The sequence below is a fragment of the Brachyistius frenatus genome, unplaced genomic scaffold (assembly GCF_029030835.1).
Source record: "Brachyistius frenatus isolate BFR_SWC_R1_liver_20210118 unplaced genomic scaffold, ASM2903083v1 Contig_153, whole genome shotgun sequence".
In the NCBI taxonomy this organism is placed as follows: Eukaryota; Metazoa; Chordata; class Actinopteri; family Embiotocidae; genus Brachyistius; species Brachyistius frenatus.
In genome coordinates, this window is record NW_027210752.1 from 352,206 (window position 1) to 368,679 (window position 16,474).

General features: G+C 39.2%; 1 protein-coding gene across 2 annotated transcripts in view; it reads left to right on the forward strand.

The window, feature by feature from the left end:
- The window catches only part of LOC138631335 (MAM domain-containing glycosylphosphatidylinositol anchor protein 2-like), a 184,579-nt gene that overhangs the window by 41,818 nt on the left and 126,287 nt on the right, over window positions 1–16,474 (forward strand). For both annotated transcript variants that reach the window (XM_069716190.1, XM_069716191.1), the window contains exon 2: window positions 16,251–16,390. In XM_069716190.1, the coding sequence (XP_069572291.1) occupies window positions 16,251–16,390 (140 nt within the window). The remainder of the gene's footprint in view (window positions 1–16,250; window positions 16,391–16,474) is intronic.

The window sequence follows — 16,474 nt, forward strand, 5'->3', positions numbered from 1 at the left end:
TTTGGAACTGCAGCTGCGCGGTTCGCCTCCATTCCCACTGCTGCACAGTGCACCAGTTGCCCGTTTATCAAAGTTTATCAATATTAAATGTGTTGCATTGTTGCAATGTGTTAAATGTATCCAAATTGCACCACATTTGACAATGCACAGCACGGGGTCCCCAGCAATACACTCACCAAGTTTAAAGCAAATTGAATGAAAGGTCGTCAATATATGCGAGAAAGAATCATACAGAAAGGTTCCTTTCATCTGTAGTTGCTTGAATTTTACAAAGACATACTTATCTGTTGGCTCAGTTTGTTTTAATACTAAACATCCACATCGCTTAGATTGATTGCCAGAATTTTCAAAGAAGGAAAAAAAAAATAACATTACATTTTAAAATAAAAATCAAGATTATTATTTGATTTCCGTTTGCTGTGGGATTACATCATTACATTTAGCTGACACTTTTATCCAAAGCAACTTACAATAAGTGCATTCAACCATGAGGGTACAAACCCAGAACAACAGCAATCAAGAAAGTACAAATTTCTTCAAGAAAGCCAAACTACAAAGTGCTTATCTGCTCCAAAACTCTGAACATTGCTTTGGTTCGGAGCTGCTGTGGTTTGACTCCCCATATTGCTGCCGTGTTTTTCAACCAGTTAGAAAACTTTTATTTCATGGTGCAGCTTATTTTCCTGCCTGTCAGAACAAACTTGCCCTTTGATCCAAGCACTTAAGAGTTTGATCACGAACAACTTTTGTGCTATTTCAGTGCATCTCTTAACAAAACACACACTCCTTAATAAAACAACAGCCACTGTGGATTTACAACGCTTTAGAGCCAACAAAGAGATTTTTAGTTTACACTGGGTGCGACCTGTTTGTTGTGTTAAAAGCTGTTGTTTCAAATAATGGCTCAATTAGTCACTGGCTGTAAATTTTTGTATTCATTATTGAGCAGCCGTGATCTCAGCCATAACAACCAGGCCATGGCCACCAGACTGTGACGTGAACCAACAAAAATGGTCCTGTAATAACTCAAAGTCTAGAAATGCGTTGTTCAAACTGATGAGTATTCCGATTTATTGGATGCCTGCTAATAAATCATCAGAGGATTGTTTACAGGAAAAGAGGGATGCGGTACATCTTTACAGCATCATAAACAGTTTTAGGATCAGATTTCACGTGTCAAGGCCGGCGGCTTCAAACACAGACTCCATCATGGTGGCCTTTATATGATGTGGTCTTCCACTGTACATCACAATAATGTGGCATTTATTATCGGCAAACAAAAATTGCACTGTGTGTGCGCGTCCTAGAATGAGATGGACTGCAGCTTTGAACTCTGTTTACTGCAAGTTCAATAAGACCCTCTTTGTTTGTGAAATTGTACGATTGTTTGTGTTATGCATTCTTTCCGCACAAGAGTGGGGAGAAGCTCCGGAAAACCACAAGTTATCAGAGTCAAATTAAAGTGTAAGACTTTCCTGGTGTCAAACTCAGCTTTAATTTCATTATTTTTCCTCTTATATACTTTTCTTAATGATGTGTTCCGTGGACCTAAACCTCAGCTGTAATCGTACTCATTTCTGCCACATTTCAAAGTCGGTATGGATCCGCCTTTTAGGTTGTGCGTTATATCTGTAACTCAACACATCTGATTGATGGGGCAGCACTGCTCATATTCATTTTAAACAAAACAAACACGGTAAGAGATGTGTGAATGGATAAGTCTGTTTTATGGAAAATCATTAATCTTAAACCTTGACAGGTCTGTAGAAAATGAAACTAAAAAAATCCTGCCACCAGGCTGCAGCCTTGCTGACTGAATTTTTTTTTTTTTTTCATGGGTGGAGAGCTGAAAATGCTCTGCAGCACTATGTTGCCATTTGTCACTTTCAGAGTTGCATTTAGCAGATTTATATGTGTGAATGAATTTTGAAAGCATGTTGTTTGGATTTTTGTCACATACTGATCATAAAAATATAGTTTTTAAGACCGTTGTGACTTTAGAAGTAATAGGACACAGGATATAAATATCAGATAGCTAATAGGTAACACCACAAAATATTGGAACAGCATAGTATGGAATTGACTGAAGTTAATGATCCAGTAAAATGGCATTAAAATAGAGGTGAAACTAGTATTGGCTGTTTTTATAGCTACAATTCACAGATGTCCTCTACATGCCTCACGTGCAACCTATTGGTACATGTTACAATTTACTGATGTTCCCTAAACGCCTCACATACTATCAGTAGATGGTGGCTCGATGGCTACACACAGAGAAGGCTAGTCACTGTGGTGCACACACAGTTGAAACCGAGTGATTTTGGGTTGCCCAAGTAGAGGCTGTGTATGGTGAATGTTGTGGCTCATTGACGCTGATGAGATTTACTCCAGTGTGAAACATAAAAAAAAGATTTGTTTTTTAAAACAAAAACAAATTAGTATCAATTTTGGCACAGAAGCAATTCTGTCAGTGCCATAACAGTACCAAAGTTTGGTACCCAGCCCTAAAATAGAAAAACAATCTCTTATTTCAACTTCTTCAGTGGGAGGATTTGCTGATCTATTTATTTTTTTTAATCATTTTTAAACAAGAATATTCAATATTTCTGGTTTGGGGCTGATGGCGTCAAATGGAATATGACATTTGAAGACATCACTCAAGGTTTTAGGAAATTGTAATGAACAATTTTTGGAATATTTTCTTACATTTTATTTTTTTAAAAAAAGGTAATTATCCATAGATGCATATTTATTGTTGCACTGTGACTTTACCCATTTTGGCAGGTGGATTTGTGGAGGGGGGAGCAGATGGGAAGATTTGGCACGTTGTTCTTGAACACCAAACAACGGTGATGGCTGACCCTATTAGCCCTCCACTGCGCTACAGTACATCTCTCGTTTTTTTTCTCTGACACGACGTGGGCGGCCAAAGACAACAGTCAATGAGCAATATCAATTTACATAATGGACTATTAAACAATGTGCTTAACATTTTGAATTGCTACACTGGTGTTCAGTGGGAGTGTGTGCCAGGAAGTGTGCTGGTATGATAACCTCCCTATGAAAGGAAACACATTAGCCCGCTCTGCTGGCTCTTACTCATCCTTGCTCCTTCTCCTTCTACAGTTGGTGATCTGATCTGACACAGATGCCCTGCTTACTCTCCCTGCATTCACCTTTTGCTCTGCGTATGACTGCATGTCAGAAGAACTAGCTGTTTTGTATACTGCATTGATGTCGAGCATCCCCATTATGCGTTGTTACACACAAGTCTTTAAATGAACCGGCTATTTTTATTTATTTTTTCTCTCTCTCTCACAGGCTGGCTGTTTTTTTATTATTATGATTATTATTTTATTTTTTTACAGCAACTCAGAGAAATGGATTTATTTGTTTTTTCCAAGACAAAAATCTTTGAGGACTTTTGAAAAGTAGCTCTCAGCCTGCCCTCTCCTGTCTCTATCTTCTCTCACTCTTTGTTCTCCATGCTGGAGTCAATCTGAGAAGGTAAACATTGTGTTCATATTAATTGATATCCCGACAAACAGGAACAAATACATGGAATATGAACCCTGTCTTAATTGGTGTGCATTACCACACTTGTAAGAGCCATGCGAATAGTAAATTAAATCAGGTGTATTATTGTAGTAATGCGGCTGATTAAAACACAATTCAGTTGCACAGTCCATTCAGGGAATAATTGGATTTGATGGATGAGGTGTCAAGTGCATTATGAGGCACATTTTAAATTTATTCTATATAAGGGCTTTATGATGGGAAAAATGGCCATCAAGAAAAAAAGGAGATGTTTCAAGCACGAGATCTTTTTGATCAGGCAGAAATGTATCAGTGTTTGTTGGATGTCTGGTCAGAAGGGTCCGTTGGTGCTAATATTCCAGCAAATGTCAAATCAAATTCAAATTTGTTTTGTTTTTTTGTCTGTAAACTTTTCCAGAAATACTCACTTCCACATGTCAGTATCTTCATTGGTACCAGTTAGCGTACAGTGCGTGCCTTGCTCAGGGGCACGTCAAAACTGATTATGAGTGAGGGTTAGACTGTGACTCATTCACTGTGCCCACCCACGCTTTCCCAGCTCGCCTTGAACTGATCATGTTAGAGAAGTAGGTGCAAGCCCATTTCCGTTCCTTCGGGCTACAGCCTCTGATATAGACCCTTTCTGTTACCACGTTAGTGGAGAATAAAACCTTAATTTCAGCCTTTTGGACGGTATATAAAATATCTCAAATTTAAAATCAGTACTTGTCTCAACCCCAGTTTAATGAAACACATGTTGCATAGACACATCAGCCTCATTATTATGTGCTGTAGACGCCAGCAGTGAAAAATATGATATCACACAGCCCAGGGTCAATTCTAAATGTGTGATAGCTGCATTGTTGCACAGCTCAAAACATACGTTTCATATAACGGCTCTCAAAATGTGAGACTTCTATGTTTCAGACTGGGTTTTTGAAGAATAAAGTCATGTGATGGAATAAACAGTGACAGGATCCACGTAAGGAGGAGGTGAGAGGTGGTTGGATAAAACACAGGACTTTAACCCAGGAAACCAGTGAGAAAGCAAAAATCAATGTGACTGTTTTAATTAACGCAAGTAAACTTACGTGTTTGACTAATGTAACGTTACCTAACTTATGTACGTCACGATACTTGCATGTTTTTTTTCCCAACTCAAACCATGATATTTTGTTAAACCTAACCATGTGATTTTGGTGGTTAAACCTAATCTAGTCTAACCTTGTGTGTATGTCTGAGAAAACAGCGGGCTTTGTTGGGCAGTCATGTGATGCGGACGAATGCCAATACAGAAGAATAGACAAAGAAAAACCTGTTTGTGAGCTGTTATTATAAAGCTAATACATTTTGGGCTGTGGACCAACATAGCTATTTTTACATTTTGATTTGAGACAGTGTTGTATTACGAGAAAATGTACCAAAAAAAAAATTTTTTTGCATCAGTGTCCTAAAGCTCATGTGCCGGTCACATTTGAAAATAATTACAAGAATCCTGATAATCTTGTTTTTTATGTCAGTAGCCTTTTAGTGTCCATTCGAAAGACCCATTGAAAGATTCAGTAGCTCTAGATACTCAATAATTTGACTAAATTTGTGTCCTATTAACTTAAAAATCCAAGTTTCTAGATATGTACGTAAATGTCCTAAACTAGGATTTAAGGTGAAAACTGAGAAACTATGACAACAGCCCTTTAGTGTAGAGATCTGAATGAGTTGTACAATACACTGCCTTGGTAATTTTCTGAAGTAGATGATGTGTAAATAACATGATGATACAACATGTAAAACAATAGTTTTAAGGTACAAGCATGAGAGCCTGTACTGGGTTCACTTTACAAAGATAGATTGTCTCTTACTGTGTCTTAACTGGCTTCTGTTTACTTTGGTCACACCCATGCGGTTTAAAGCGCTCACTGTTTGTGAACACCTCATTCTATCAAATTACACAGTGCAGGAGTCTTATTGCTGAAGCAAGGTTTATGAGGACGTGTTTTAACTACTACAACTACTTTCTGGTTTACTTTGGTAAAGCTTATCCTCCTCCTCCTCCTCTTCCTCTCCTCCTCCTCCTCCTCCTCCTCCTCCTCTCCTCTTCCTCTCTTCTTTGAATGGCCCAGTCAGTGCAGATGACCTGACTAACTTAAGTTTTCCACCCAAATGTAGAAAATCCCCTAATGAGGCTTTAGGTGCTGCTATTTTTCATCTTCATCATTTCGCTGAGCTGCATTTAGCATCACATAGAGTAAAGCACCCTTCAGTTAACAAGACTCAGTGGAAAAATTATAATTCATTAAAACTCAAAAACTCTCAGAACCAGATTAATTCGCACAAGACCGAAACAGTCGTGTGTTGTGATATCACTTTACGTGCCTCGTCACTTGGTGGATTTTTGTTGAAGTGCTGCAGTGTAGCTAACTTGAACTTAAGAGGCATTTCCCTGGTCTGTGCTGCTGATAGAGGAAAAGCCACATAGCCCACATTTCCAAGAGCATAGCTCAGTGAGAGATCTCTAAAAACCCATTTCCTTCCTGGCTTAGAATAATGAGGTGTTAGAACCTGCTGGCAGGGCTTAGCTGCATACCTCCCCAATCGAAAAGTTATAGATGGTATACAGTCACACACCTACACACACACACACACACACACACACGTACACACTCACAATCATGGACATATGCCCCCTGGAGGTTTTATGGATACCTGCATGTTGCAAAGCCAGCCAGCAGGCAGCACCGTCAGCCAGCCTGCACTGTGGGCATTGATAGGACAATCAGTTCAATTTGGAGTAGCCACAGCCAATCATCAGACAGTTTCTTGGCGGGCAGCACCCAATCTTCAGAGGGTTGCCAGATACTTTATCCTCAGTGAGCTGTTGGTGGCTCGCTACTAGCCAACCATAAAGAAAGCTGCTGCTTTGCGTCAGCCAATCGTGTGAGTGTTGGCCAGAGTAAGGCCTATCAACAGATAACGGCTGCATGGTTACAGCCAATCTGGGCTTTATCCTTCCCTACAGATGTCCGATTAGTGTTGTTTAGGGAAATCAAACTGCCACAACAGGCCCACGTTGCCAATGTGGCACCGTGAATGGAGAGAATAGTAGAATGGGATAGGACAAACCCACAAAGGCTTACTTAACTGTACCACTGTGATGCTCTGGCTGTCATATGATACTGTATCAGTGAGCATTTAATTGTGTAGCACTGTTGGTAGGCAAAATAAAGTATCATACCTTTGGTTTGACAGTCTTTTATTATTTTATTTTTTTTAAATAATACTGAGCTAGCAGGCTCTGCTGAACTGACGAGGTGTTTCTTTAATGAGACTCTGAATTTGCCAGCATGTACTCGTCAAGGCCTATAAGTTTATTCCTCATAAACCTGTTATGGCTTCGCAGAAGCCAAGAACATGTTCAATGAACTCTGGTCATGTCCAGTTTAACAGCCCTATAACACATGCTTGCATCTTAAGTTGACAGAGGCCTTAGATCAGATGATAGTAAAGAAGTTTTAGTGCTGCTCTTGGTGTGTTTGGACATTTGTTTGTGCATAATTTTGAAGGCTTTCTGTAGTTCAAGCTCTGTTGAGCATAACGTGCGAATGGCCCCTGAAATCTCTGATCATTCAATAAAGGCAAGACATTAAATTCCCTCCCCATCCCTTTTTTTTACAACACATAAAAATAAAAACAAAGCAGATATATTATTTGTAAGTCTGTATACCTTTTTGCATAACTAATGTTTCATTATGTATTTAAACTTAGATATTGAAATTCAATACTATTTCAGTTTTTGGCAAAGATTTGGGAGTATTTTAAGGTAAACTGTTACTATATAATATTTTGGTGAAAATCCACACATCTTATCCACGGAGACTTTTTTATGTGTCATAGCAGCAAATGTGTAATTAATAACAATAACAACTCCATGAAAGTCCAGGCAGCTACTTCCAGAGCCCTTGCATTGTTCATGCTGCCTTATTGGGACACTTACATGTGCTTTTCTTTAGAATATCAGCCATAGGAAAAGTCTATTACTGTTATCTCAATGTAAAAAAAAAAAAAAAAAAAAAAAAAAACAACCCTCATAAGACACAACTTTCTTTTTCTTTTGACAGTGCCGCTGTCTGAATCAAACAATATTGTTCGATCATTTCTTTGTAGTCTTAGAGAAGTGGGTTCCTGCAATGCTGAAAAGTCCTATGCCTGCCTGCAAGCTTCCAGTCATCTTAGAAAGCTGAGGAAGGCTAAGCAAGACAAATTAAACAACATTGCAGCCTCAAGTTTACCACTAACATGGTCAAATGGGCTATGGAAGTAATTATTACGTAACTACTGTCATTATCAAAAAATATGCTAACCATTTCATTTAGTAATCAATTCATTATTTAGTTTTCAGTGAAGAATAATCTATTGGACTTCAACAGATTCCAAGTTGATGACTTCACATTGTTTTCTCTGTTTAACAGTTCAAACACTTGGGTTTTTTTTTTTCTTTAAAAAATGCCAAATTGTTGCTGATTAAATTTCTTTTGACTGATTGTTTCAGTACTGCTTGAAATATTGTGTTACAGTACAGCTTTAGTAGAACTCAAATCAAAAGTGTTGGGAATCTTACATGCTCAGAGTGCTAGTGTTGAAACAGGAACAGTGAATTGAAGATGGTGGATTTCTCTTGGATATAAACTGAGTGTTGCTAAATAAAACATCACATTACGTTACATTAGAAAACTTCTCTTCACTGTGTGCAAGCAGCACGCGTAGCTGAATTCATGCAGTGGGCTCTCCCTGCATGACTCAAGTCTCAGCTGCTGTACGTTTCAGCACCACAAACAGAGGAAGCACCATCGCAGCAGTGCTTCAAGCTGAACAGGACACGACGCCTTACAGTGTTAACCTCAAATGTTTGGCTTGGAGTAAAAAAAAAACCAAAAAAAACCGAGCATCTAATACTAATCGCCTCAAAGTAGTACACCAGATGATACCAGGCTCATTTGTGTCACTTCCTCAAGATGGTTTGCATGACATAAAGCTTGCATGAACATAATGGATGCAGCTGTATACAGTCAAGCTCCATAACCCCTGCTGTGGAGTGCCATAATGTGGGAGCAAAAATGAATCTGTCCTCCAAATCGCCCTACCTTCACCCTCCATTGTCATCGCTTTTTTTTTTTTTTTTTTCTGTCTTTCTATCTCAGCGGGGCCTTGGCAGGTTCACACTGGTCTAATTTTAGAGTAACAAGGTGTGCATGTGTGTCAGTGTGCAGTTGCATGACTGTGTTTGAATAATTGTCTGTGTCGGTAGGTGTATGTATCTGTATGGCCTAACTTGCACAACCCTGAGGGCCGTAGCTGTGCACGCCATGTTTTGTGCTCTTGTGGTGATCCATGTCCGGTGTATACATGGACTAATGTACCTTTCTGCTGTGTTTATGAGCTATCTTAACTATCCAGTTCAGTATGTTCCCTTGTACTATTTAAAAACAAAACTCTCCATATTTTAATAACGACTGTTTTGCTTTTCTGCTGAGCTGGACAAACATGGGTTCTGCGTGATGCTGCAGTCTCGGCGCCGTGTGAACGTCTGTGTTTTTCAGCTCCACTGTACACTCTGTGTGATAGATGATCTGTGCTGATAGTGCGAAGCCGGATCTATACGGAGTCTCATTTACAATAACGGTGTAGGCTGAGGAGTGCATGCGAGTGCATTACGTTGTGTAATCAATACGCTCTGACAACCCTTGATGTAATAATATGCATGTGCTGCTGGCAAACCATTTCAAGGCCTTACACACATGGCTGACCCCGTGGATGAGTTGCTTCTCAATTATACAGTAGGGAGAACTGGGTATACTTTCTATGGGCAATGGTAGAGTTACAGGAAATAATAGAATTCAATTCGGGACGCCTTTGGCATTGGCAATGGACCATGTTTTCCTATTCTCAAAGGTAAAACACATTGAATTACCACTGATATAACCAATGGCAATGTTCTGCATCGCCTGAGATGATTCATGTTCAAATGTATTATGAATGTGTTTTATGATTTAATATCACCTTTTCCCATTTGGGATGATCTGGCTGCATAATAACTAGTATACAGTCGCTGTATAATTATTATTGAAGAGCTCTGTTAGTTGCAAATTATTCTACTGTCCATCTTAAAGCTGATCAATATTTAAGTTACTACAAATCAAGATACTGTGTGTAATATAATAGCAGTTCCTTGCAAGAACGAACCTACTCATACTTTACATTTAGTACCATCAGTTCTATAGATACCGTTTTGGAGTCTTTCAGCTCATTGTTTCAGTTTTACAGCACTCAACTTTACTGTTTTCGTTCACTTTCATTATTCTCATCAACCTGGTTTTCATAGCCAGCAGTTATATTCAGCAAAAAAACCAAAAAAAAACCCTGAGAGACCCAATTTACTGTACATTTCCTGCTAGCACCAAACATTGAGGTAAACAAAAATGAATAAAGCATTTAGCAGCTAAAAGGCATAAGAGTGCAAATTGGAGGAAACATTTGCCAGGTGGCCAGATACATAACGCTCAATGAATGATAATCCTGCTTCTGCATGTGTCAATGCCCAACTGTTTGCTGCCTTTAAATAGTCTGAAAATAAATGTATTATTAATTACTTAAATGTAACAGAAGAGGGTATATATTTAGATAATGTACATTTTGAAATATAAAATATCCTTCCTTTTATACAGTTAAATTCATAAACATATTTTTGTTCAGTTTAATATACACACAAAGATTTTACTTATTCTGGTATGAACAGTAGTTTTTGGTGGCAATTGACCTAACTGAGTCAGTCTGTTAACTTTATGACCTTGTTGTACTTCTGCTACCTTTTACAAATTACAGAAAATTTACCATGGTGACTCGGAAACAGTGAACATGTTGAAGCTGATACTGTAGCAGACATATCTCTATCAGATCTGGTTTAAATTCTTTGGTTTCGTAGATGTCAATGAAGGTCTTGTGTCTAGTTTGACTCGGGACAAATTTCCACTCTTAAATGGGTCAAAAATGGGTTAAATTGCTCTCATACAATGCTGGAAATAGATGCAAACATTGTGTTATTTAACAACAAGTATTGATTGTACAATACTTGATCAGTTTTGCAAATATCTTTTTCAAAACCCAGCTCTTTATGTTGGTATTGTGCAGTGTTATCAGAGTGAAATTGACTTCTCACACACACACACACACACACACACACACACACACACACACACACACACACACACACACACACACACACACACACACACACACACACACACACACACACACACACACACAGTCCTTTTATAACCAACAGGAAGTTTCATTCCAGTGTTCCTGGAACAGAATCTATAATGAACTTGGTGTGATAACAAAAACAATTATTTTTTAAATTGTTACCATATTCATATTGCATATGTTTTTCTCCTTCTGTTTTCTCACTTGCTCGTGTTTTTCTCTATTTGGCTCTCCCATTCTGAGAAGGTGATTACGGAGCCAGAAAACTAGCAGGATATGGTTAGTGGTCCTCAGGGGTTGGTCTGAGGACATTAAGCCCACAGCGACAACGAGGCCCAGCTGTAGGAGTCTTTCTTTTTTTTTCACATTCATTTGTTTGTCAAATTTAGAGTCTCTACCGCTGCCAAGAACCCCCTCTGCCACTCAGGCACTCCAGAACTGGGGTGACAAGGCTGCTTTTAGCCAAATCCAATTTAATCTCCATTGGCGGTAGTGGATAAAGCTGTCTCCATCTCCCCCAACCGAGGCCAAGGAAGGCCAGGCACTCTATTGGGAGCTGCTCGTTCACCACACGAGGACGTAATGCACACTTAGCACACACATACACACATGTACAGCCAAAGATGAAGACAGAGTACTAAACTAACAGTCTAACATGGACAATTGTATGTGCTGAGACACTCTCTTGTTCTCCTCCCCTCCTCTACCTTCACTCTTCCTGTGTGTGTTTCTGCAGTGGGGAAAATGATGTCACTGTTATGGAAATGAGATAATGAAATGAAAAAAGGCGATGCACATCTGAGACTCCTGCTTCTAGTCTGCAGGTCCTCCGCTTCCTTTAAAAAATATATATATATATATATATGTTATAAGTATCAGGAAGCTGTTTGTGTGTGCAGAGTTTGTGTGTGCCTGCAGATGGCTGGGTGGATGGGGAAGTCAGAGGGAGTGACATTAAAGGCAGAAATGTACATTTATGCAAATTTAACATAGTAACCTGACAGGTTCATGACAACATTTGCTCAACATTGTTTAATCACAGTTTTTTAAGTGCATGTGGAGCGAATAAACAAGCGCTTTTAGAATAACGGCATTAGTTTAACTGTAAAGATCCACTCAATATTTAGCATTGATTTTTTTTATTTTCCTCTCCACTGTTTTGCACTAACATCAGTGTGAGTGGCAGATGTGCTGCTTATGCCAATGCCCCCAACCGGCAAGAAAAAAAAAAGATCAGAAAAAACATCTAATTAACATCCAAATCTGCCACCAGCAGACTACTTTTTTTTTCTCTAGTTCACTGCTTCCAAATGACCTCCGCTCTCCTGCTCAACATACATGATCACTCACTCATTTAACAGCTTGTAATTTGACTCTGCAGGGATGTGACCTTGTAATGATAGTAGACAACGTTGCTGTAGAACATTTGAATATGAATTAATTGTCCTTAAACACAATTTGATGAATCTTTACTTGTGTTTCTTATAATAAAGAACTGGAAGTAGTGCACTTAAAAGCAATTATTTGTACTTTTTACCATTCTATGTCACTTCATACGTCGATAACACCTTATTTCAGAAGGAAAAAGGTCACTGTTTTCTTTCTATCATGTATGTGCATAATGAACACATGGGTGCCGTCCTGATTCATATCCTGGTATTATTTTCATGCTATTCTGCAAATTGAATGTTTGTGGCGGTAATGTGCCAAGAAACATAACAATCCTCCAACAAAGTCCAAGAAGAAGACTGTTAGGAAGCAAAGATGAAAATAAATAATGCCAAATTTGAAGTCTTTTTTAAAAAGACTGCTTTTAAAATGGTTTGTGGGGAAGAAAATTCCTCAAGCAGAAACACAATGTATTTAGGTGGGAAAAACTCAAAGTAAACACAACTTCTTTTGCTCACAAGAAAACTCAATTAAGTAATGCAGGACTTGTAGTTTTAACAGATCATTTTGTATATTTTAATAATCTGAATACTTATTCCAACATGAGGACTGGTTTGAAATTCAGTATTGGGACATTGCAAAATGATACTCACAAGATCAAGAAATAAAAATCCTTATTATTATTATTATTATTATAAGACTTTGCAAAACATTAGCAAACTTGTGTATACTTCCTTTTTCCACAAACAGGTCTGTGTTTAATGCACAATTGAAAAATACTTTACAATATACCTTTTCTGTAAGCTTACACTTAGATTGATTTTGCGTTCTTCAGCAGTTCTGATTCAGAGGTGGACAAGGAGATGGAACACATATGACATTTTCCTTATTTGTACATAAGACATCAAACAGTCATACCAATTATACATATCACATATCATCTACAACTGTACATTCGAAACTCAGCTGGCAGCACACTGATCTGGGATAAGCAACAGGATAGTCTTATAAATGATTGCGTTTAAATTGAGGGGCTGTAGTCAGCCAACTAGTGGACAAAAGTTGATATTCTACATTTAAAAGTACAAGGAGATAGATGAGATAAAAGGCGGCTCCATTATAGCGTAACATTTTCAGTGCATGAGACATCATCCGTGTCCACATAATTAATTTGTACAGGATGTAGTTAAGATGTAAAGGGATATAACCGTCCGTTTCTGGCCTGCTGCGATGTGTTCAAAGCTTTGTCCATCACCCATATCCCTTCAACCAGGATGTCTTTTTATCTCCGACCCGTCGGTGCACTGACATCTCATTTCATGCAGCCCACACTTTAAATCCCACAGCATTAATGTCCATTCTTTGATGTCTTCTCTGAATATATTATGAGTAGTTACTGTCAGTAAGGTATCAAGTGGCTTCCATAAACAAACAAATTATGTAGTAATGACACTGACTTTAGTTCACGCTTCAGGCCAAAGAGTAGGTCTTGGCTATACGTGTGACTGCTGGAACATTTGTGTGCTCATTATGTATGCTCAACAGAGGGTTATTTACTTCTGTGGCTTTAGGAGGAGTGTTGTCTGCGTAAAAGAACAAGTGTGTGTTTATGTGAGTGTGTGTGTGTGTGCAGCCGTTGGAGCAACAGCAGTTGAAGATCATTAATTATGGGTGTTTCCCCACTTTCCTCCAGGACTGATAGCACGCTGCAGAGATACTGGCTCATTGGAGTAAATGGCATTAGTACTTTGTTTGGCTTGTGCCCCTGGGGTCTTGTTTCTAAGCCTTTTTTTTTTTTTTAAGTGGCTGCGTTGCGTGAAGCTCCCTTGCACTGAGCCTATTTCTCAAGCCCTTATCTCCCCCTATGGAATTCACCACCAGTGTATTCGTCTCCAAATGGAGAGAGGCAGACAATGAACGTGGTAAGAGCAGGACAAGTCCAGCAAGGCTTTATGAGGAGCTAGTTAGCATCAGTATCAGCCCTCATCAATCTGCGTGGCATTTGGACAAGCAGAGCATTAAACTAACAAGCCGAGTGAGACGAGACAGCGTGGCTGCTATTAGGGAGGGACAAGTGGGTAGCGCGTGGCTAAGGATCCACTCTGGCTGAGACTCCCAATGCAGCGGGAGGAGGAGGAGTGTCGCTGCGCTCATTAGCATCGCAGCCTGGATAGAGGTGGAACCGAGTCTGCTGCCGGGGCTGACTCTGCCGAGAGAGGCCCACACAAGAAGCTGCTCCTCCAACATGAAAGGCAAACTTACAGTCTCTGATTTCTGCCTCATATTTTCACCATTTTGTACTTCTCCTCCTAATCATATCCCGTATCCGCTCTCTAAATCATCTCATCCCAAACCTCTTCACTAATCATGCAAGTTGGAGAGGACGAAATGCTTAACAGATGCTAGTATTGTCGGGGGTCGGTAACACGCGACGGCGGATTCACAGCTTAAGCGGAAATGATCATTTCGGAGCAGTTTACCTAATGACTCCTTCCGCTGTTCAGTTTAACAACCAGCACTTGTGTTTCGGTGTTTGGACTGATTCAAATGTCCTCACTCTCAGAAGGGTCAACTTTAGTGGTGGAGAACACCAGTGCAAGTAATTACAGCTGTGGACAGACAGCTGTGGGTAGTTTGGAGCTCCACTGCAGGGTGCCTGTGCTGAATAATATTGAGTATAATTTGCCAATATCACATTTTTATATCTCTGATTAGATTGCATTATGAAGTTATGCGGGAGAATGAATGTGCTTCAAAAGGGCATACACACCAATTTAAATATGGACACCCACTCTCCATATGGTCTAATGGCAGGTTTTCATTTAATATTGAAATTTTGTGAGATTATATCACAGTCCCTGCAAGACATTTACCTAATGAATAATCATATATATAATTTGGAGTCCAGAGTTATGTTTCAAAATATTACAAAGTCTTTCTTTTTTTTGTTTTATTTAAGATGTTGTAATTAAACCTTTCTGGCATTTAATTACACTGACTTATAAATCCATCCTGATATTTGATAATAATGAAGGGAGGAGGATGGGGATATGAGGGAGAGAATTTATGAGATGTCTTGTTTGGTGGCCTGCCATCAATAGTTTACACTCAGTGTTTGACTCGACAAAGAGTTTTGAATTACTGTTGCTGGCTAATTTGGTTAAGATACAAATTGAGTGTCACTTTGATTCACTTTTGAGTGATATTGATTGGTCCGGCCACAGCTACAACATCTGTTTCCCTCAATGTTCTGTGAGATCAACATCGTCCTCCCTGGGCAAAGGTGCATCGGAAAAGTCTGCAAGCAGCACAGAGGGTTGTCGGGTCAAATATTGACTCGAAACGATACAAATAAATCCAGAAAAAAAACAATGTGTGCCCTATCATCACCTTCAATGGTACAAATACTCACCAGGTAGCATGGAGTGAATCACAGGCCTATTGTGTTGTTTATGTTTCACACAAAAAAGAACTATTTTAGATATTCAATACTCGTGTACATAACTAAGTACATAAAATTCAGCATGTTTGTCTACACGAACATCACTGATATTTATCTGCAACAGAAAGCATTAATAACGTGTGAAGTGCTGTCACTGTATTTGAAAGAGCTGCCAATAGTTAGACAAAAATAAATTTATATTTTAAATAGGGAAATGTTACTTATATTTTATCTGTTTTTCATCTGAACGCCTCATAAAACTTACATTTGTTTTTAAATCACAAGCCGCGTCAGCCCCACGTCTTTTTAAAGTGCTCTTCCCACAAGTCACTTCTAATAAGAACTACAAAACATTGTACTGCAGTTTACTTTATGAAAGTCGCTTTCCTCGACTTTGATCCGCTAGCAGCTTTTAAAAAATGTGAAGACAAAGCGAGCGCTATAAAAGTAAACCGTGTCACTTCTTTATGTTTTTCTTGTTCCTCTGGTTGTTTGGGTGCTCCGTTGGGTGCTCTGTAACTGTGTGCACAACGTTTTGGAATAGCCTTGTTTTAAGTGAGACAACATTGTAATCAATGCACCATTTACTGTGAATGCCAACATTATTTTTTTTCTCTCTCCACAGCACCTCCGAGTGTTCGCATTATCCACTCAGGGCACGCCTGTAATGTTGAGGAGGAGAGGCACACGGAGAGAGTCTACACCATCAGAGAAGGCGAGACCCTGGAGCTCACCTGTCTGGTGACGGGACATCCTCGACCACAGGTAAGCAACTCGGCAGCTCTTCGTCTGCCTACAGCACAGACAAAAATAACCACACGAGGAAATCACGGGACAAGCTTGTCGACC